The 23,570-nt window shown below is 41.9% G+C and overlaps 2 protein-coding genes across 2 annotated transcripts in view; both read right to left on the bottom strand.

The window, feature by feature from the left end:
• Positions 1-598: 598 nt before the first annotated feature.
• On the bottom strand, positions 599-10,051 carry LOC124110759. The gene is made up of 5 exons (XM_046470149.2): positions 9,726-10,051; positions 8,911-9,279; positions 8,112-8,477; positions 7,497-7,625; positions 599-1,082 (listed from the first exon to the last, which is right to left on the bottom strand). The coding sequence occupies exons 1-5, from the start codon at positions 9,799-9,801 to the stop codon at positions 958-960; spliced, it is 1,065 nt and encodes a 354-aa protein (XP_046326105.2). The 5' UTR covers positions 9,802-10,051; the 3' UTR covers positions 599-957.
• Positions 10,052-11,794: 1,743 nt separating this feature from the next.
• LOC124110772 (ubiquitin conjugation factor E4 B-like) overlaps positions 11,795-23,570 on the bottom strand; it is a 56,656-nt gene continuing 44,880 nt past the window's right edge. Inside the window, exons 20-24 of the mRNA XM_048394350.1 lie at positions 21,190-21,324; positions 20,862-21,053; positions 17,639-17,813; positions 17,249-17,395; positions 11,795-12,733 (exon numbers count right to left, since the gene is read on the bottom strand). Coding sequence (XP_048250307.1) covers positions 12,672-12,733; positions 17,249-17,395; positions 17,639-17,813; positions 20,862-21,053; positions 21,190-21,324 — 711 coding nt within the window. The 3' untranslated portion in view covers positions 11,795-12,671. The remainder of the gene's footprint in view (positions 12,734-17,248; positions 17,396-17,638; positions 17,814-20,861; positions 21,054-21,189; positions 21,325-23,570) is intronic.

Here is a 23,570-nt window from a genome sequence, read left to right as displayed (position 1 = left end):
TCCCTCCTATTGACTGATCAGATTCCACCTCTTATATCACTTGCATTTGCTTCAAAATGGCGGCGCCCAGTCAAGACGATCTAATCGATAATCAAGATCTATAATGTAACATAAAGGGTGTTACTTCACGAGGTGCATCAATTTACGCGGGCACCTTAATTAAAACATAAAAAGATTTGGAAAATATCCGTTGACGCCCAGTTGGCGTACACATGCTTTGCAAATCCTGAAATCGACCGAAATATCGGCACGGCAGCTTACGAACCGGATGTCGATTTTGTAACGCGATTTTGATTGGACTATGCATAGACTCGTTAGTCCAGCCAAAATATTACTCCATAATTCCAGCCTAGTTCGACAAGTGTGGATACTGGACTTTATAGTCAGTTAACTCACTTGCCTCGGGAAGATTCACTACGTGTTGCTTGATATCAATGTATGCATATGATAATGAGCTCTGTGTAATTCATCGTAAGGACAAACACAAAGCACAACACATTCTAGATAAATAAGACGTTAACAAATTAGAGTAGTTCCCCTTGATGTACCAAACTACGAACCCAATAATGGAAAGAATATCAAGACAAAAACGAAACGCTTCAACTGAAAATATATATAAGTATAATCATCACAGATTTCTTGATAGTGTTGATTTTCTTTGTGTATGGGTTGATAATTCTCAAACATGGATAGCAATGTCGGTTGTTGTCATGTTCTATGTGGGTCACGAAGAAATACATTGCAAATTAATGTAGAACATGATCTCGAACGATGTCGTCCCAGTAGCTGCCGTGACAACCATATTAAATATCGGATCCAAATGCCCCAAAATATTTCAGAAATATAATCCTAAATTTATTAAGCGGGCGCTTTTCTTTGCTTCTGACATGTACATCTACATTTATCAAACGCATTGCATTTGTTAACATCATGAGCAATAAAATTTCCGTAAGTCATCTAAATGATAGAATCTGACACGGGAGCTTTCAGACTGTCCCCATACATCGCAGTGTCAACGCTGGGGTACGATATAAACTGCAGCCCTGTCTCCTGGGGTCCCGTGTAGCGAGCCACCACGGCATCTGCAGAACAGACAAACAAACGTCTTATTTGTAATCTGATCCGGTTGTTTAAACTCCTGGAAATAAACATAACAGTTTGTAGAATTTAATACAAACATATCAACGCACTTTCAGTATATTCACAACAGTAAAACTTTAAAACAATTAATCGTGACTAAACACTTGGATAATTGATTGCAGTCCACTTTGCTCACAAATAATTAACTGAAGGCCGCAGGTAATGCCTATTTGATATATAATAATTATTACTTAACATTACCATCAAATCAACAGACGATGTACAAACAGGCCATACATTAACTCTGGGAAATTGAGCTGAAGAGCCGATATTTAGGGCTCAAAGCCTGAAAGACTAAGAGCCCTATTGTAATTGTTGTGTTCATTATCATTATTCTTCTTTTTCCGCCGTTTTTTGTAACAGACCTACAAAAACAACCAGTGGCCAGAATGGCTTCAAAATCGACAGCAACATCGGCACCAACGTGACGCAGTAACCAGCAAAACCCCAATGACTAAGGGCAGATAACTCATCAAAGTTTCAACTTCAGCAGCAATATTCTTCGACATAATTGTCAAATGACTTCCAGATTTGCCATGCGGCAGCGCAATCAGATCCCCATCATTTTGTACTGCAGGACCATGGTAGCTACAACGCACCGTTTGGCAGCCATATTGGATTTAAAGGTTTTGGCACTTCTTTTCACCATTTTTCTCAGTACTTGTCTCTCCAAATCTGCTCAGCTCAAACTACCAGCTCAAAAGCTTCCAAACTTTCCATACTTTGTGTCCAAGTACCTGATACCTCATGTCCTGGCGATTCCAGAACACCAAACCGTTTGACTGTCGCTAAACGGACAACGAAACTACAGCGTTTTAAAGAGGGAACTCTTTGGCACCGTCCATAAACTTGCCATATAGCAGAACTCGAAACACTAATATTTCGACTAATACTGGTCCGATTTCGACCAAATTTCGTGTGTGTATGTATACCAGCCTCGCATGAAGCTTCTCATTCATAAATTGTGTGACCAGTGTCCCGTATTTATGATATGTTAGGGAAGATGTGTTGTACATTTGTTATTTTAAAAGGGAGTTATTTCAGAGAGGATATATATGGGTATTCCCCTCATTAAACCTTTCTTTCGTTGGTGTCTATTAAACGTATCCGGTATTTAATACATTTGAATGATGTAGGAAAGTATGTGCGTGTAGATGTTGTACCTATATCCGAACACGAATGTATGACACCTTTCAATAGATCAATTACGGTTCTAACCACGACACGCAACATGACTATGACCGTGGTTAGCAGTTCATATTTATAAAAACATCGTAAATGACAGATTTCTGATGAATGAACTCGCCCGCACACATGTCTATAGGGTTATGTTCGCCCGAACTGTAAACAGTGACACATTGGATAACAGGAAGGGTGTGTGGAATGCACTCGTCCTTGTAAGGGAAAAAATACGCGTTTAAACTCACCATTTAAATGATGATGACATTACTTTTTAGATGTATTGGTATCAGTGAGTGAGTGAATTTAGTTTTACTCGTCATTATTCCAGCTCTAGGACGGTGGTCTGTCAATAAACGAGCTTGGACCAGACAATCCAGTTGATCAACAGCATGAGCAGCGATCTGTGCAACTAGGAACCGATGGCACGTGTCATCCGAGTCGGCGAGACTGACCAACCGATCCCCGTCAGTCGCCGATAAGCATGGGTTACTGAAGGTCGATTCTATAACCCGGACCTTCACGGGTGTAGTATGACGAAGACTATATACTAATATGATTGCTTTTTTAACATACTCACAAGTGTGCTGTGAGGAAAAGAGTGTCTTCCAAGATTCCCTGCACGTGTAAGACAGTATAAACTCTACTGTAGTGTAGCCCGACAAACAGTTTTACTCTCGCAAGCAAACGGATTGGACGTGAACAACATGAAGAAAGCATCAGAGATTAGACTTGACCCTAGAGATATATTTAGGAAGACTACGTTGAGAAATTCACAACAGAGAAAGAAACCACAAGCAGCCAAGAAGAGACAGGTAACACCTAAAATGAAAACGATGACAACCAAACAGGGATCAAAGACAACACCCCAACCCGTGAAAATACAACATGTGTCGGAGGTGAAGGCTGTGGTGGAACGGGCACTTGCTGCCTTGAAGCGTCAACAGAGTCAAGGGTATAAAAGAAAGCTTCATACCCTCTAATTGCACACCGTATTGGATCCGGACTGTGAAAAAGTGTTTTCAAGGAGAGATGTCATGTTACGACACAGGAGAAATAAACATAGCATACCGCCGCCGTTACAAGCACACCTGCCGCCGCAAGTCCACTCGCCATTACAAGCCCACCCGCTAACGCCGCCGCCGCAAGCCCATCCGCTACCGCCGCCGCCGCCGCAAATCCACCGGCCATTACAGGTCCACCCGCTAACGCCGCCGCCGCGGCTACGTCAAGCCAACCCGCTGTTACAAGCACATCCGCCGCCGCCGCCGCCGCCGCCGCCATCGCAAGTCCACTCATGGCTGCCTCATTTACCATGTATATCTGATCTTCGAGAACAATTCAAGTTCCTGATTCCCTCAAATGCGCTCGTTGTGGGACCCAGTGGTTGTGGAAAGTCTGTGTTTATGTCTCATGTACTCCGGCATGGCCTGATCCAACCCCAACCTACCCGCATCGTTTGGTGTTATACTCAATGGCAGCCATTATATAAGGACCTCGGTGAGCAGCTGCCTCAGCTGACCTTTGTAAAAGGAATTCCCTACGATATCTTGGACGAGGATTACTTTGATGCTCGTCAACAGAACGTGTTGGTCCTGGATGATTTCCTGGCCGAAGCAAAGCACGACAAGCGTATTTCGCGGCTGTTTACTCAAACCTCACATCACAAGAATGTATTGATCTTTCTCTTGATACAAAATCTGTTTCCGAGAGGTAAGGAATCGAGAGACATTGCTTTGAACGTGCATTATGTCACCCTGTTTCATTCCCCCATAGATAAACAGCAAATCAAACTCTTCGCTCGTAGAATTTTCCCCGAACATATGGAACACTTTATGGCTATGTATGAAAAGGTTGCTGAAACACCCTATGGACAACTAACCAACGATCTAAAACCTACCACCAAAGATAAGGATCGACTGCATGTTAACCTCATAAATGAGGAAAACAGGAGAACAACAGCACAGTCTGAACCTGATCTGCGTAGGGAGAAGTTGACTACGACAGAATCTCTGGATAGTCCTCTGACACAAGAAGAGAGATTGCCCCAACATCAGCTCACTCCAATTGAAACCGATTCAGACACGAGTAGTGAGACATCATTGACTATGGCCACGGCTTGCGCAGATTGCGGGGTGCTGATAGATAACATGCACGATCTACAGCGACATATCAAACACTGGTGTCCGGCCAATAGCCTTCAACCTAAGAGAAAGCGTGCCAGACTCGAGAGTGATGACGATGACAGTGACTTTGACGACCTAGCCTCTTCCCAGAAAGGCAGTGGTCTTGCCGTCAAACTTCCACGTGGGAAGTCAACATTCACTAATATGGAAGCCGAGGAGTGGCAAAATGTAGGCTTACAACGCATCTGGAAGCAGGTGTACGATACGTTTCATGACAAGATGAAACTGCAGAAAAAACAGTACAAGCGACAGGGACGAACGCAAGAATGGATAGAGAGAAGATTGAAACTGAGGTGGGAGGATCTAGTGCGTAGTACTCTCAACTATGCGATGGAATATACCACGTACTTTAAAGAGGCACCTCTGTTTCAAAACATGCTATACAACCTGGGAGACATGAATCCTTCCACGGAACAATTCGTTCTCAAAAATAAAATAAAACTCCTCCTAAAACCCAAGATGAAAGAGATTCTGCCTTTGATGGATATGCCGGAAATAGAAAGTGAGTCTGAATCTGATAGCGTTGCAGAGGATAACGACGGTGATGACGAGGAGGAGGATGATGATCGTGAGCAGAACGATTAGGCATAAATACCCATCACTACTCTATCAGTCTTACAGTCAGAAGAGAATGCCGAGTCAACGCCACGCGTCTAGTTTGATTCATATTTTGAAAACACCTCGTAAACTGAGGCGTTTGAACGATAAGAAACGCCGAATTTCCCTCTACGTGAGAGGAATTGTGAAACTGGGACCTCCTGGACGGAAATCGTTACAAGCAATGGATAAAGCATAGACTATAGACAACCATTCAACCTTAAAACAGCGTAGGAAAGGAAACATTCAACAGTGCGAAATGTGTTTCAAAACATGGACTCGCTGTTTAAACAATAGGGCCTTCGAGCAGCAGCAGCAGCATGTGTATATGAGTGACTAAATAATGTTCCAGAGTGAATACTATTGTCCATTCGTATATCACGGCTTTGTATGGAACCGATTGACTCGAATCAATAAATGATACGAATGAATTGTTTGTTTTTTCTAAGTTTTCGATCATATTAGTATAAAGGCTTCGTCATACTACACCCGTGAAGGTCCGGGTTACAGAATCGACCTTCAGTAACCCATGCTTATCGGCGACTGACGGGGATCGGTTGGTCAGTCTCGCCGACTCGGATGACACGTGCCATCGGTTCCTAGTTGCACAGATCGCTGCTCATGCTGTTGATCAACTGGATTGTCTGGTCCAAGCTCGTTTATTGACAGACCACCGTCCTAGAGCTGGAATAATGACGAGTGTGGCGTAAAACTAAATTCACTCACTCACTGATACCAATACATCTAAAAAGTAATGTCATCATCATTTAAATGGTGAGTTTAAACGCGTATTTTTTCCCTTACAAGGACGAGTGCATTCCACACACCCTTCCTGTTATCCAATGTGTCACTGTTTACAGTTCGGGCGAACATAACCCTATAGACATGTGTGCGGGCGAGTTCATTCATCAGAAATCTGTCATTTACGATGTGTTTATAAATATGAACTGCTAACCACGGTCATAGTCATGTTGCGTGTCGTGGTTAGAACCGTAATTGATCTATTGAAAGGTGTCATACATTCGTGTTCGGATATAGGTACAACATCTACACGCACATACTTTCCTACATCATTCAAATGTATTAAATACCGGATACGTTTAATAGACACCAACGAAAGAAAGGTTTAATGAGGGGAATACCCATATATATCCTCTCTGAAATAACTCCCTTTTAAAATAACAAATGTACAACACATCTTCCCTAACATATCATAAATACGGGACACTGGTCACACAATTTATGAATGGGAAGCTTCAGGCGAGGCTGGTATGTTGACATTAATTGTAAGGCCGGGGTATGTTGACATTGTTATGGGCGGTCGGTCGCTTAGTTCCCCATCGTCTAACTTCTTCAATCTCAGGAAGACACTTACAACAACCATCCTTAGTCGCAAAAACCAACAGACGACTATCCTAAAGCAGACGAACTATTTTCTTATTCGCAACTAACCCGTTGAAGACGGGGGAACCGGTAGCAGACGACGAACGGGAAACCGCTAGCAGACGACGAGCACCTGTGTCAACACCTTCACTCCGCTTGTATCAATACCATCCTTTGTTACCACATCTTTAGGGAGGTTGCAACGGTCTAACGCACATTCAAGTGCCCCCCTCCATTGTACACTCGCTCGCGCTTCATGGCTTTCCTTTGAAATTGGGAGGCAAATGCTATTGCTGTCATGGACTACTAAGTTTTCCTCTACTAATACTTATTACATGAAACTTCACCATCGCATCAACTGACGACCACACTTGGAGGTCAAGGCCACTGAAGGCCGTGAGACATTGAATGACGTGATAGAAGAGGTTGGAGCAGAGAAACCCGGATGAAGATTATACGATAGCATGGAAATAATATCTCCGTTAAAAAATAAATATTTTACCTTGTATAAATGAATTATGAATAGTTGTACTTTTAATGAATAAATGATAGTTAGTTATACCTTGAACAAATAATAAATAAATAGGTATACCTTGAATGAATAAATAATGAATAGTTATACCTTGAATAAAAAATGCAGAACAGCTAACTTCTTTAAGTGGCACTGGAAGTTAGTATGATGAGCAAAGGAGATAGTTCTATGGATATATACAACTTCTATATGACAATTAATGCGACGTTTCGGTGTAGATACTAACATCGTTATCAAGCAAGTCAATAGACAATCAACAAATAATGAATAGTTAAACCTAAAATAAATAGTGTTTGTTTGTTTGTTGTTTAACGCCACTCTCAGCAATATTCAAGCTATATGACGACGGTCTGTAAATAATCGAGTCTGGATCAGACAATCCAGTGATTGACACCATAAGCATCGACCGACGCAATTGGGATACGATGGCATGCATCAACCAAGACAGCGAACTTTAAATACATAATGAAAAGCGATACCTTGCAGTTTTGACCGACGCCGTCTCAACGTCAGACAGAGTGCTGTCACACCAAGCCCAGTGACCAGGAGACTGCACACAGTACACACGAGGAGAGTTAACGTGGCATGATGTAGGCTTGGCTGACCATCTGCAATATAAACAGTACTCTGTAGCCTACTATGGTGTTTTCAGCAAAATATATGTTTACCAGTCAGAGGGAGTTCCTGTGAAAATGTTAAAGCTTTAAGGGACTGATACAGGAATTAACTTTCAATCAACAGAATGATTATCGATCACAAAACTCGGTAATGTTTTTGAATGCAAGATGGCGGTCTATACGGTGTTACTCATTCATCACCACTCGTAATCTACATTCGGCTTGTCTCGGAATGGGACGAGTTTGTCACGAATGTGTGGATTGGCTGATTAGAATACCACGACGCTGATTGGTAAATTATAAAGATCCCTTTCGCGATTTCCTTTAAGAAGTCTTCTGATCTTCAAGCAGAGGGGTATCGTAGGACCAGAGACCATATGCCGATATAGGTATATGGCCTGTGGTAGTACTCAAAGATCTAAAGTTAATTAGATTGGTTATCAAATGTGCATACTCTATATCAAAATGCACACTGACCTTGGGAACACTGATGAAGGGTATCCAGCAGACGTATGGTGACTTCATCACTGTACTTGGCAACACCGATGGAACATCGTATCCGGCGACAGTCGTCCAGGTCGGTGATGGTGTGGGTGAGCGTGCTGGCTGCCTGGAGTTCACACTTACTGACCGGGTCCTGGCTCGGACGTTCATGTCTGATCCTTTCCAAGTGTGGGTAATCTGTCCAGCTGTTTGACTCGTTTGCGTTGCGCCACTCCCATCTCCACAAGCTAGAGTTGAATTGGCTGCCAACTCGTCCACTACACCTAATGTGGAGGTCAAGGCCGGTATGATATCGAGAACCACGAGGCGTCACCCTCATGTAAGGGATGTGGGGAGTTGCTGAAACACGGCACAGCTAACTGTTGTATAATGTCCATAGAATAACTTATATTTAAATTACGCATGAAAGGCGGTCTTTGTTAGTGACGCAATAAAATGTATCGAATTTGCCAGCTTATGAATGAGTGAGTGAGTTATTCCATTTATATCACGATGATGCAGGTCTTAGACGTATAACTCTTTAATAAAACCCACGAGCACGTGTATGGTGCTAACGAACCTAGAAATATAATCGGGTCGAACCGGGATTCAAACCCAAAATGATAGGTTTCTGGCATACCCAAGGGACGCAACTCTGCACAGCAAATTGCGGCGCCTTAGACGACTAGGCCACCCGTGCCCCGCCTGCGTATGAAGATACATATATTATCATTCATGTAAATTCAGTTCACACCTTATTCAATTTGTAATATATCTGTCGGGCAGTGGTTACCTGTGACCGTGACATTGCGGTACAACACGTTGGTTCTGTTGTGGGTGGAGTTTGATCTGCAGTAGTATGTCCCTCGGTCATCACACATGAGCTGATACAAGCTGATGTGAATAGAACCACCCACATCAGTGATGATCCCGGAAGAAGAAGCACGTTTTCTTATTGAGTCATCAACAATCTGAGGCCCTCGGTCTCCATGTCGGAGTGTCGCCATCTTTTTTCTCTTGTTATCAAGAATCTTGCCGACCTCCATCGCCTGGATTGCCCTTCCTTCTGGGTGTGAACATGTTAAACTCAGCCGGTTTGTTTGGCCCAGGCCACCAAGTACGATTCGTCCTGGGCTGACTTTGAATGATATGTTAGAATTGGCTGAATAAAAGATAACGAATAATATGTTACTTACTTAATCGGTGGAAATAAAGACTGCGTTATGAAGGTGGGATTTAATCTTTTTAGATGTTCAGTGCCTGGTATTTGTTCCCTCACGGCGCTTGTTTTAAGTGCAGTCAGTCTCTGTTTTCAGAAAACTTCACTTTGATGTATACTACTCAAAAAAAGAAAAGAACATCCGATTCTCCCATCTTACTATAGTAATTTCAAAGAATCTGGTATCATTTTAACTTTAACTGGGTAACATCATTTTGAGTCTTAAAGTCCAGTGAGCTAGCACTATAAAATCTGTCAAGCTTATTATGATGATCTTCTGAGATTCTGTGCCAAGCATGTATTAATTACTTAACCATAACAAGGCGTCTGAATTTCCACGAATCTTCAAAAACGAACTCGAAAATCGTATGAAAAACACATTAACTTACCTGGTTGTTGGTCTGACAAAGTTGTCAACATCAACAATATGGAGATCCAAATTGGCACGTTAGTGTTGATATCCATGCTGTCATTTAACACAAACGCTCTGCAGGTAGTTCAGTCTGTGCTATCCGACAATAGTGTAGCTCTAGTTATATAGCCTTCTCAACGTCCACCGAATTACTTTATGGATGCAATAAAAAGGAGAACAATGTTTCGAATATGATTTATGGTCTGGTGCATGGTTTCCTTAAAATAGGTTTGACTGTAAACAAGTTCAAATACCACTCCAAGTATCGACGTCCGGTCTGGTTTTCTACATGCAAAGCACGTACAACGGTCGGGGCCCCGTTTCACAAAGCGATCGTAGTGCCACGACAGCCGTAAGTCTATACTAGAGTATGGGAGTTACGATCACCTTAGCGCTACGATTGCTTCGTGGAACGGACATTGACACTAACTGATTTGAACTCCAAACCACACTACTACGATATATATCGCGATGCTAAAATCACTATGCACTATTCACCATGCTCCTGACTGCATTTCTATGTTGAAATAGTGAGTGAGTGAGTTAGTTGGGTTACACCCAAGAGATGCAACTCTGGTATCGGCAGGATGCCTCATATTCTATTGTATTTGACTAACTAGTCTTCGCTAAAGCGAAAATGTAATATTGTTATTACCTGGAATAAAACCTTGACAAATAATGTGCGAAGGTACTCCGCTGGAGTGGCTAAGTTTATTTAGTTTATTTCAAACCATTGAAAGCACTTAAAACATTTGTAATTGGATCACTGAGTGAGTGAGTGAGTTTGGTTTAACACCGCTTTTAACAGTATTACAGTTATATCACGACCTGTCAGCTTAATGTGGGAGAAAAGCCTGAAGTGATGCAGGTCTCAGACGTTTACCACTTCGGTGAAACCCACGAGCACGGGTATGGTGCTGACAAACCTAGAAACATAATCGGCGTGAAATGGGATTCGAACCCACAATCATCGATTTCTGGCGTGCCCAAGGAACGCAACTCTGCACAGCAAAATCGCAGCACCTTACAGACGACTGGGCCCCCAACTGGATCACTGAAGTGCTGTGTTATTGTAGGAATTCAAGTAGGAATACCAACTGGATCACTGAAGTGCTGTGTTATTGTAGGGATTCAAGTAGGAATACCAATTGGATCACTGAAGTGCTGTGTTATTGTAGGAATTCAAGTAGGAATACCAACTGGATCACTGAAGTACTGTGTTATTGTAGGAATTCAAGTAGGAATACCAACTGGATCACTGAAGTGCTGTGTTATTGTAGGAATTCAAGTAGGAATACCAACTGGATCACTGAAGTACTGTGTTATTGTAGGGATTCAAGTAGGAATACCAACTGAATCACTGAAGTGCTGTGTTATTGTAGGGATTCAAGTAGGAATACCAACTGGATCACTGAAGTACTGTGTTATTGTAGGAATTCAAGTAGGAATACCAACTGGATCACTGAAGTACTGTGTTATTGTAGGGATTCAAGTAGGAATACCAACTGGATCACTGAAGTATTGTGTTATTGTAGGAATTCAAGTAGGAATACCAACCTGGATCACTGAAGTGGTGTGTTATTGTAGGGATTCAAGTAGGAATACCTCTCACTCGGTGGAATGTGCTTTGTCAGTCCATATTCTCGTTTTTAGCAGGAAATTATTGACTCTTTTGCAACTGGTCATTTAATTATTGGTGTTTATACTGGAATGAAAAAGAGTTGTGAAGGCTGCCTCAGAAAGTTTGACCTACTTTATAATGATGGATATGAAGGATAGTTATCAAGGTTTGGGCCAAGCAAAGTATGTATCTCCCCCCAAGTCATTGAGGTAGCCAGCCTCCTTGGGTGGATCAGGTTGTCCGGATGGCTGACTTAGTTGATTGTGTGTCATCCTACTTAATGGCATGGCATGGGATGTCACTTATAACATCAACCACATCAATAGTTTCATGTCGCCATGTTATACCTTGAATATTGCTGTCAAACACATAAAAGTCGGTTCCAAGTTTAGTACATCAACACAAAAAATCAACAAACTTCATGATTACTGGAAAATGTCTTTACTATCATACCGGTGGTACAAACTCAGATGCTGACAATTTCCTGATAGATGTAACACGTTAACAAAATATTTATAAATTATCATAGTCATAAATATCATACACAAACATTGTTTTAGTTTCTTCAGATAAAGCTGTCTACAAAAAAAACAGAATCTTTCAACCCAAAAGTTAGAAATAGTACCAGTCACACGTTTCAACTAATGAAAGTACCGAAATTAATGTTCCACGTGTCAACTCTTGGACGAGTGATTTGTTTTCTGAAGTTGACATATGACATGACGAACTGGGCAAACATCATGACACATATATCCTGAAACATGTTCTTTTTAAGAAGTACATTACTCTGAGAATTAATTTCATCAAGAAACTAACTGCCTTGAATACATTTCAATAATAAAGTGGTGCTCTTTCAGGATCAAAACATCAATTTAATGAATCACATTTATAATAACCACAAAATGAGAATATGAATGAATGCATCAGTGATAGTAAAACTGCTTTATTAATGATAAAAACAAGCAAGATCAGGATTTTTTTTCATGTTTTACAAAGAATGAAAATGATTTATTGATTTTTAATACATAAAAATGCAGAATCACAAATAAAGATCTTTTTCTTGGATTTTTCTAAATGCATATCCTACAATGCCACTTTTCAATGATTGTTTACAAGTGTTGAGGCTTGTGGTCGGTGAAGATCTCCCTGTGCAAATTACAATTATGAATGAAAACACAGTTTCCTATACATTTCATTGAGTAAGGAAATAGCTTTCATTGGAGTCAGTGACAAGGTCAGGGTTGCCCACTGTTGCCATGGCTACATAATCGTTGTTCGCAAACATGTGTTGCTTTTGGTGGTTCACGTTGAATCGCCTCTCTTGGACTTTTTCCACGCTTGTATTTTCTTCTTTAGTTCAAGGTCTGTAAGTAAAAGCATGGAACCAAGATATTTGACTGGCACAAAGGATGTGGAAAACAGAATATGGGTGCTGCAGGTATAGAAGAATTTTACTATTTATTTGTCCGTAGACAAGTTGGATATTCTGCAAAACCATAAATGAATAGACACATACCACATACATTACACATGCATACATATACACATACACATGCATACATATACACATACACATGCATACATATACATATGCATACATATTCACATGCATACATATTCACATACACATGCATACATATACACATACATACACATGCATACATATACACATACATACACATGCATACACATACACATGCATACATATACACATACACATGCATACATACACATATACACATAAATACGTATAGACATACACATAGACATACATACGCATAGACATACACATAGACATACAAATAGACATACATACGCATAGACATACACATAGACATACATACGCAGACATACACATAGACATACACATAGACATACATACACATAGACATACATACACATAGACATACACATAGACATACATACGCATAGACATACACATAGACATACACATAGACATACATACGCATAGACATACATACACATAGACATACACATAGACATACATACGCATAGACATACACATAGACATACACATAGACATACATACACATAGACATACACATAGACATACACATAGACATACATACACATAGACATACACATAGACATACATACGCATAGACATACACATAGACAAACATACGCAGACATACACATAGACATACATACGCATAGACATACATACACATAGACATACACATAGACATACATACGCAGACATACACATAGACATACATACGCATAGACATACACATACACATACATACGCATAGACATACACAGACATACGCATAGACATACATACGCATAGACATACATACGCATAGACATACATACGCATAGACATACATACGCATAGACACACACATAGACATACACATAGACATACATACGCATAGACATACATACGCATAGACATACACATAGACATACATACGCATAGACATACACATAGACATACATACGCATAGACATACACAGACATATGCATAGACACACACATAGACATACATACACATAGACACACACATAGACATACATACTCATAGACATACACATAGACATACATACTCATAGACATACACATAGACATACATACATATATACATACATATACACATGCATACATATACACATGCATACATATACACATACATACATATACACATACACATGCATACATATACACATACATACATATACACATACATACATATACACATACATACATATACACATGCATACATATACACATACATACATATACACATACATACATATACACATACACATGCATACATATACACATGCATACATATACACATGCATACATATACACATACATACATATACACATACACATGCATACATATACACATACATACATATACACATACATACATATACACATACATACATATACACATGCATACATATACACATACATACATATACACATGCATACATATACACATGCATACATATACACATACATACATGCATACATATACACATGCATACATAAACACATGTATACATATACACATACATACATATACACATACATACATATACACATACATACATATACACATGCACACATATACACATGCATACATATACACATACACACAAATACACATGCATACATATACACATACACATGCATACATATACACATACACATGCATACATATACACATACATACATATACACATGCATACATATACACATGCATACATATACACATACATACATGCATACATATACACATGCATACATAAACACATGTATACATATACACATACATACATATACACATACATACATATACACATACATACATGCATACATATACACATGCATACATATACACATGTATACATATACACATACATACATATACACATACATACATATACACATACATACATATACACATGCACACATATACACATGCATACATATACACATACACACAAATACACATGCATACATATACACATACACATGCATACATATACACATGCATACATATACACATGCATACATATACACATACATACACATATACACATGCATACATATACACATACATACATATACACATGCATACATATACACATGCATACATATTCACATGCATACACATGCATACACATACACATATAGCCATGCATACACACATACATGCACATGCACATGCACATGCACATGCACATGCACATACATATACACATACACATACACATACACATATACATACACATACATACGAGGGATGTTCAATAACTTTTGCAACTTGGGCATTTGTGTTTACACAAACAATGTCAACTTGTGGCAGGTGTGACACTAGTCATAACATAAGGTTGACACGTGTTATAACAAGTTCCAGACACAACAATAAGCTAAATGTGATGGCTTCATTCACCTAAGGGTGGTCACAATCATTGATTCTCTCAAACATCAACAACGGGTTGTAAAAAAGATCCTTACCAAGGACGGATGCAAAGCAAAAGAAATCCATGATAGCATTTGTTAAGTGATGAGTAAGGATGCTCTTGACTATTCCACAGTTTGCCGTTGGTCTCTACAGTTTAAAAGGGGTAGGGAGTCCATAGACGATGACCCAAGGTCAGGCAGGCCTTCAGATGCCCCCCAACCATTGCTGCTATAGAAAGAAGTATTTTGTCTGACCGACGAGTGAAAGTATCCAAACTTTCTAGGGAATTCCAAATATCAGTTGGAACTGTTGCAACCATTATTCATGAGCATCTTGGTATGTCCAAGGTATCTCTAAGATGGGTACCTAGAAACCCCAGAGCTCAAGATCGCCATCAGAGAACTGAAAGTTGTCAAGATCTCCTGGATCTCTATACTGCTGATGAAGCCGGATTTCTTTCTTGTCTAGTGACAGGTGATGAAACATGGATCCACCACTGGGACCCAGAAAGTAAATTGGAATCCATGCCATGGAAGCACCCCAATTCTCTGCTTCCGTTTCGCACTCAACCATTGGCTGGCTAGATAATGGCCACCATATTTTGGGATGCAAGAGGCATATTACTGATTGATTACATGCCACCAAATACTACAATCAATGGACAGTATTATGCTAGTGTAATGAAAGAATTGCTAAAATCTTTTCGCTAGAAATACCAGGGGATGTTAACACGTGGTATTCTCCTTTTGCATGACAACGCCCCGGTTCCAAAATCGAGAATTGCACAGGCCCCCATATGTGAATGTGGATTCAAACAGTTAAATCACCCACCCTACAGCCCAGACATAGCCCCCAGTGACTATTTCCTGTTCCAGCTAATGAAATCTGCCCTACGTGGAAGACGCTTCCAGGATGACGAGGACATAAACGCTGCCACAGAGGCGTGGTTAGAAGGCCAATCTGCAGATTTCTTTTAAAGTGGTATTAAAAGCTTGAAGGACAAATGGAATAAGTGTATTGAGGTGAATTGAGATTATATTGAAAAAAAGATATTCTGCGACTTGGTCTTATATTGAAGTTGCAAAACGTATTGAACGCCCCTCGTACACATACGCATATGCATACGCATACGCATACGCATACGCATACACATACACATACGCATACGCATACGCATACACATACAGGATTTACTTGTACAGAGAAATCAACTTGGAAGGCATGTTCAAGTTTTAATAAAGAGACATTACCTTGGGAACATTTTAGAGTAACGTATGTAAAACAGAACACCATCAGGTTTCCCGACAACTGATGGGGGCTCAACAGCACCTGGTAGTTTGAAAGTGACTAGCTGCATGACAACGGCAAGAACTAGCCACCAAGAGATAACCCCATATCAGTTGTGCACATTTGCTCCGATCTGTTGATATCAAGCACTTGACCCAGGTTACACACCAGGTGTGTGTCACATATTCTATCAGTTTTTATTGATGTCAACATTTGACATGGTGGCACGTGGTCCTGTGCACAGCATAGAGGTGAAGTTAAGCAACATTTGTCGCGGCAAGTCCTTAGATGGGTGACCGTGTTCAGTAGCTTGGCTCTGGAGTTTCTAGGGCTTCAGGCCTGCATAAACACTGAAGCACATGTAATACATCTGTTCACCCAGCAGTGAATGGGTACCCAGTAGGATGAGATGGGAATGTGGCTGTTAACCTTCTGGTGCATCACAGGCTGCATGGGTTGTATACTCCCAAGGGAGAAGAGAATGATTGTTGAGTGCAAAATGATCCATTCACCGGGGTAATAACTGCGCCTTGAGCAACCACAGACGATGGAAAACAGTGCCTGACAAATGAATTTATTATTATTGTTATTACTATCATTATTATTGATGTACTAGCCATATACAGCTGCCACTGTGGCACCCACCTGGTGTTAGCTGCTCCTCTGTGAGGGGCTGTCGGTTGAAGGGGTCAGTCTGTGAGTTGAGGAGGTGGCGGATGATGATCGGCCGGTCCATGATGTGACCACTGGGCAGTAATACTGGGTCCTCCATCAGAGTGTCCATCAACGGGTCTACAACACCATCAACATTCCATTTGTCAGCTCTTTGCATTAGGACTAAGACATATCATCATCATATCAACTCAGTTTTAAGATATATTACTGATCTAATGCCTTTGTTAAGTTCCAACATCAGAACATGATTGCTCTCCAACCAGTCTTCACTTAAATAAATATTAAGAGAAGTAAACAACCGATGAACATAAAGAGGAAATATAGATGGGGTATATTAAATTGTTTAAGATTTCCTGATACCTTTAAATTCATCTGGTATGTCACCATAGTCTAACTCTGCTTTTGTTTTCTGTGTTACAAGATCATCCACACTGTTCTGGAGCTGACGGAACTTGGTAATCTCTGCCTCTGTCTTTATACAAGCTTTGATCATCCGTAACACAGCATCTTCAAACAGTTCCTTCCTGTAGGATCTCTGCAAACATAATAAGGAACTAGAAAGTGTTTTTACTCGTAAAAACATATGTCTCCCCCCACTCCCCTAACCCCCATTCATTCGTTTACTTCACGTTAAACCCCATCTCTTCATTCCCACCCTCCATTACTAAATAACAGAGACAAAAATAGAACTCCTAGAAATTTCAAACAACTAATGGGCACCACTTCAGTGCTGGGTTAATGTGTATACAAAGTTTCGCGAAAAAATATTAAACGGTTTCTGAGTTATGGTCAGGAAACAAAGCTTACCCCCATTCAGAGCTTTGTTCAACTTATCTCCATGGAAACGAGAAAAAATAAAAATGTCAAAAATCTGTAAATAGCAAAAGGCACCACTTCAGTGCTGGGTTAATGTGTATACAAAGTTTCTCGAAAAAATATTAAACGGTTTCTGAGTTATGGTCAGGAAACAAAGCTTACCCCCATTCAGAGCCTATGTTCAACTTATCTCCATGGAAACGAGAAAAAATAAAAATGTCAAAAATCTCTAAATAGCAAAAGGCACCACTTCAGTGCTGGGTTAATGTGTATACAAAGTTTCGCGAAAAAATATTAAACGGTTTCTGAGTTATGGTCAGGAAACAAAGCTTACCCCCATTCAGAGCCTATGTTCAACTTATCTCCATGGAAACGAGAAAAAATAAAAATGTCAAAAATCTCTAAATAGCAAAAGGCACCACTTCAGTGCTGGGTTAATGTGTATACAAAGTTTCGCGAAAAAATATTAAACGGTTTCCGAGTTATGGTCCGGAAACCAAGCTTACCCCCATTCAGAGTCTGTTCAAGTTATCTCCATGGAAACGAGAAAAATAAAAATGTCAAAAATCTCTAAATAGCAAAAGGCACCACTTCAGTGCTGGGTTAATGTGTATACAAAGTTTCGCGAAAAAATATTAAACGGTTTCCGAGTTATGGTCTGGAAACCAAGCTCACCCCCATTCAGAGTCTATGTTCAAGTTATCTCCATGGAAACGAGAAAAAATAAAAATGTCAAAAATCTGTAAATAGCAAAAGGCACCACTTCAGTGCTGGGTTAATGTGTATACAAAGTTTCGCGAAAAAATATTAAACGGTTTCTGAGTTATGGTCAGGAAACAAAGCTTACCCCCATTCAGAGCCTATGTTCAAGTTATCTCCATGGAAACGAGAAAAAATAAAAATGTCAAAAATCTGTAAATAGCAAAAGGCACCACTTCAGTGCTGGGTTAATGTGTATACAAAGTTTCCCGAAAAAATATTAAACGGTTTCCGAGAAATGGTCCGGAAACCAAGCTTACCCCCATTCAGAGTCTATGTTCAAGTTATCTCCATGGAAACGAGAAAAAATAAAAATGTCAAAAATCTCTAAATAGTAAAAGGCACCACTTCAGTGCTGGGTTAATGTGTATACAAAGTTTCGCGAAAAAATATTAAACGGTTTCTGAGTTATGGTCCGGAAACGGTGGGAACGCAGACGCCGACGCCAACGCCGAAGCCGACGCCGACGCCGACGGGAACTGTGCCAAAAACAATATGTCTCCCTCCGTTCTGGGGGAGACATAATGACCATATGAGATGTCAGTCAGTAGCAGGATAGAGGATGGCCGCGCGAGATGTCAGTCAGTAGCAGGATAGAGGATGACCATGTGAGATGTCAGTCAGTAGCAGGATAGAGGATGACCATGTGAGATGTCAGTCAGTAGCAGGATAGAGGATGACCATGTGAGATGTCAGTCAGTAGCAGGATAGAGGATGGCCGTGTGATGTCAGTCAGTAGCAGGATAGAGGATGACCATGTGAGATGTCAGTCAGTAGCAGGATAGAGGATGACCATGTGAGATGTCAGTCAGTAGCAGGATAGAGGATGACCATGTGAGATGTCAGTCAGTAGCAGGATAGAGGATGACCATATCAGATGTCAGACAGTAGCAGGATAGAGGATGACCACATGAGATGTCAGTCAGCAGCAGGATAGAGGATGACCACCTGAGATGTCAGTCAGTAGCACGATAGAGGATGACCATATGAGATGTCAGTCAGTAGCACGATCAGGGATGGCCGTGTGAGATGTCAGTCAGTAGCAGGATAGAGGATGACCGTGTGAGATGTCAGTCAGTAGCACGATAGAGGATGACCGTGTGAGATATCAGTCAGTAACAGAATAAGGGATGTCCTTGTGAGATGTCAGTCAGTAACCGAATAAGGGATGGCCTTGTGAGATGTCAGTCAGTAACAGAATAAGGGATGGCCGTATGAGATGTCAGTCAGTAACAGAATCAGGGATGGACGTGTGAGATGTCAGTCAGTAACAGAATAAGGGATGGACGTGTGAGATGTCAGTCAGCTTCACGATCAGGGATGGACGTGTGAGATGTCAGTCAGTTACACGATCAGGGATGGGCGTGTGAGATGTCAGTCAGTAACAGAATAAGGGATGGCCTTGTGAGATGTCAGTCAGTACCAGAATAAGGGATGGCCGTGTGAGATGTCAGTCAGTAACAGAATAAGGGATGGCCGTGTGAGATGTCAGTCAGTAACAGAATAAGGGATGGCCGTATGAAACGTCAGTCAGTAACAGAATAAGGGATGGCCTTGTGAGATGTCAGTCAGTAACAGAATAAGGGATGGCCGTGTGAGATGTCAGTCAGTTACACGATCAGGGATGGACGTGTGAGATGTCAGTCAGTACCAGAATAAGGGATGGTCGTGTGAAACCTCAGTCAGTAACAGGATGAAGCATGGAGGGATGGCCGTGTGAGATGTCAGTCAGTAACAGGATCAGGGATGGCCGTGTGAGATGTCAGTCAGTAACACGATCAGGGATGGCCGTGTGAGATGTCAGTCAGTAACAGGATCAGGGATGGCCGTGTGAGATGTCAGTCAGTAACACGATCAGGGATGGCCGTGTGAGATGTCAGTCAGTAACAGAATAAGGGATGGCCGTGTGAGAAATAGGATCAGGGATGGCCATCAAAGCAGTAATGTCCATGGACATTTAGTTCAAGTCTGATCTCTCGGAGTGGCCATACAGTCTACAACTACTCACCTCATCATTGGCTATAGCCTTTGCAAAGTCTTCACAGTCGAGGTGCAGGTAGATGTCGGTCAGGCTGTTGAGCAGCTTCTTGGGCTCCCAGCCATACTTCTCTTGGTTCTTCACCTTCAGATTCTTACACTTGGAGCCACAAAGTTGCTGCAGGTTAAAGTTCAACATTGCTGCCAGTCGGTCTGCTAGTTCCTAAAACATAGCAAACAAGTAAGTCCTGGTCCCTCATTCAATATTGTCCAAGCCAAGACAAAACGACTGTTCTAAGAGGATACTGATAATCACAGAGAACCAAGTGCAATAATTGTATTCCTGTGAAAAAACTTACTGGTATGAGGAAGGGGCGCTGTATTTTTTCTGTGAGATAGTGAAACATGTCAACTGTCTCTGTGGCTAGTGTTAGATAGGACCGACATTGGCGTTCATCCATAGCTAGCTGTCTTTGTCGAGACTGTTGTTGATCCTGAAATGTATCACAAAATATATCAAAACTTGTGAAACAAATGAGGCAAAAACTAGAAGAGTGTGAGTATGTTAGCTGAGATGTGTAGGGAATGGTTGGAGGTAGTGGACAGGGACGGGGTATGAACATTGGCTCAAATGGCTAGAGATGTTTCATGGTGAGGGTAGAGATGTTTCATGGTGAGGGTAGAGATGTTTCAGGGTGAGAGTAGAGATGTTTCAGGGTGAGGGTAGAGAGATCGATGAGGTAGAGATACAGGTGTGGGTAGAGAGATGGATGAGGGTAGAGAGATGGAAGCGAGTAGAAGGGTGTGGGTAGGGAGATGGGTGAGGGTAGAGAGATGGATGAGGTAGAGATACAGGTGTGGGTAGAGAGATGGATGAGGGTAGAGAGATGGGTGAGGGTAGAAGGGTGTGGGTAGAGAGATGGGTGCGGGTAGAAGGGTGTGGGTAGGGAGATGGGTGGGGGTAGAAGGGTGTGGGTAGGGAGATGTGTGAGGGTAGAGAGAGGGTGATGTAGAGATACAGGTGAGGGTAAAGAGAAGGGTGAGGGTAGAGAGATGGGTGTGGGTAGAGAGAGGGTGAGGTAGAGATACAGGTGAGGGTAGAGAGATGGGTGAGGGTAGAAACATGGATGAGGGTAGAGAGATGGATGAGGGTAGAGAGATGGATGAGGGTAGAGAGATGGGTGTGGGTAGAGAGATGGGTGAGGGTAGAAACATGGATGAGGGTAGAGAGATGGATGAGGGTAGAAACATGGATGAGGGTAGAGAGATGGATGAGGGTAGAGAGATGGATGAGGGTAGAGAGATGGATGAGGGTAGAGAGATGGATGAGGGTAGAGAGATGGGTGAGGGTAGAGAGATGGGTGAGGGTAGAAAATGGATGAGGGTAGAGAGATGGATGAGGGTAGAGAGATGGGTGAGGGTAGAGAGATGGTTGAGGGTAGAGAGATGGTTGAGGGTAGAAACATGGATGAGGGTAGAGAGATGGGTGAGGGTAGAGACATGGGTGAGGGTAGAGAGATGGATGAGGGTAGAGAGATGGGTGAGGGAAGAAACATGGTTGAGGGTAGAGAGATGGTTGAGGGTAGAAACATGGATGAGGGTAGAGAGATGGGTGAGGGTAGAGACATGGGTGAGGGTAGAGAGATGGATGAGGGTAGAGAGATGGGTGAGGGTAGAAACATGGATGAGGGTAGAGAGATGGGTGAGGGTAGAAACATGGATGAGGGTAGAGAGATGGGTGAGGGTAGAGAGATGGGTGAGGGTAGAGAGATGGGTGAGGGTAGAAACATGGATGAGGGTAGAGAGATGGGTGAGGGTAGAGAGATGGGTGAGGGTAGAAATATGGATGAGGGTAGAGAGATGGGTGAGGGTAGAGAGATGGGTGAGGGTAGAAACATGGATGAGGGTAGAGAGATGGGTGAGGGTAGAGAGATGGGTGAGGGTAGAAACATGGATGAGGGTAGAGAGATGGGTGAGGGTAGAGAGATGGGTGAGGGTAGAAATATGGATGAGGGTAGAGAGATGGGTGAGGGTAGAGAGATGGGTGAGGGTAGAAACATGGATGAGGGTAGAGAGATGGGTGAGGGTAGAGAGATGGGTGAGGGTAGAAACATGGATGAGGGTAGAGAGATGGGTGAGGGTAGAGAGATGGGTGAGGGTAGAAACATGGATGAGGGTAGAGAGATGGGTGAGGGTAGAGAGATGGGTGAGGGTAGAAACATGGATGAGGGTAGAGAGATGGTTGAGGGTGGAGAGATGGGTGAGGGCAGAGAGATGGGTGAGGGTAGAAACATGGATGAGGGTAGAGAGATGGATGAGGGTAGAGAGATGGGTGAGGGTAGAAACATGGATGAGGGTAGAGAGATGGTTGAGGGCGGAGAGATGGGTGAGGGTAGAAACATGGATGAGGGTAGAGAGATGGATGAGGGTAGAGAGATGGGTGAGGGTAGAAACATGGATGAGGGTAGAGAGATGGATGAGGGTAGAGAGATGGTTGAGGGTAGAGAGATGGTTCAGGGTAGAAACATGGATGAGGGTAGAGAGATGGTTGAGGGTGGAGAGATGGGTGAGGGCAGAGAGATGGGTGAGGGTAGAAACATGGATGAGGGTAGAGAGATGGATGAGGGTAGAGAGATGGGTGAGGGTAGAAACATGGATGAGGGTAGAGAGATGGGTGAGGGTAGAGAGATGGGTGAGGGTAGAAACATGGATGAGGTTAGAGAGATGGGTGAGGGTAGAA

Source organism: Haliotis rufescens, unplaced genomic scaffold (assembly GCF_023055435.1).
Source record: "Haliotis rufescens isolate VD_foot unplaced genomic scaffold, xgHalRufe1.0.p SCAF_13, whole genome shotgun sequence".
In the NCBI taxonomy this organism is placed as follows: Eukaryota; Metazoa; Mollusca; class Gastropoda; order Lepetellida; family Haliotidae; genus Haliotis; species Haliotis rufescens.
The sequence above is the reverse complement of the archived record's forward strand: the minus strand, read 5'-3'. Positions and strand labels throughout refer to the sequence as shown.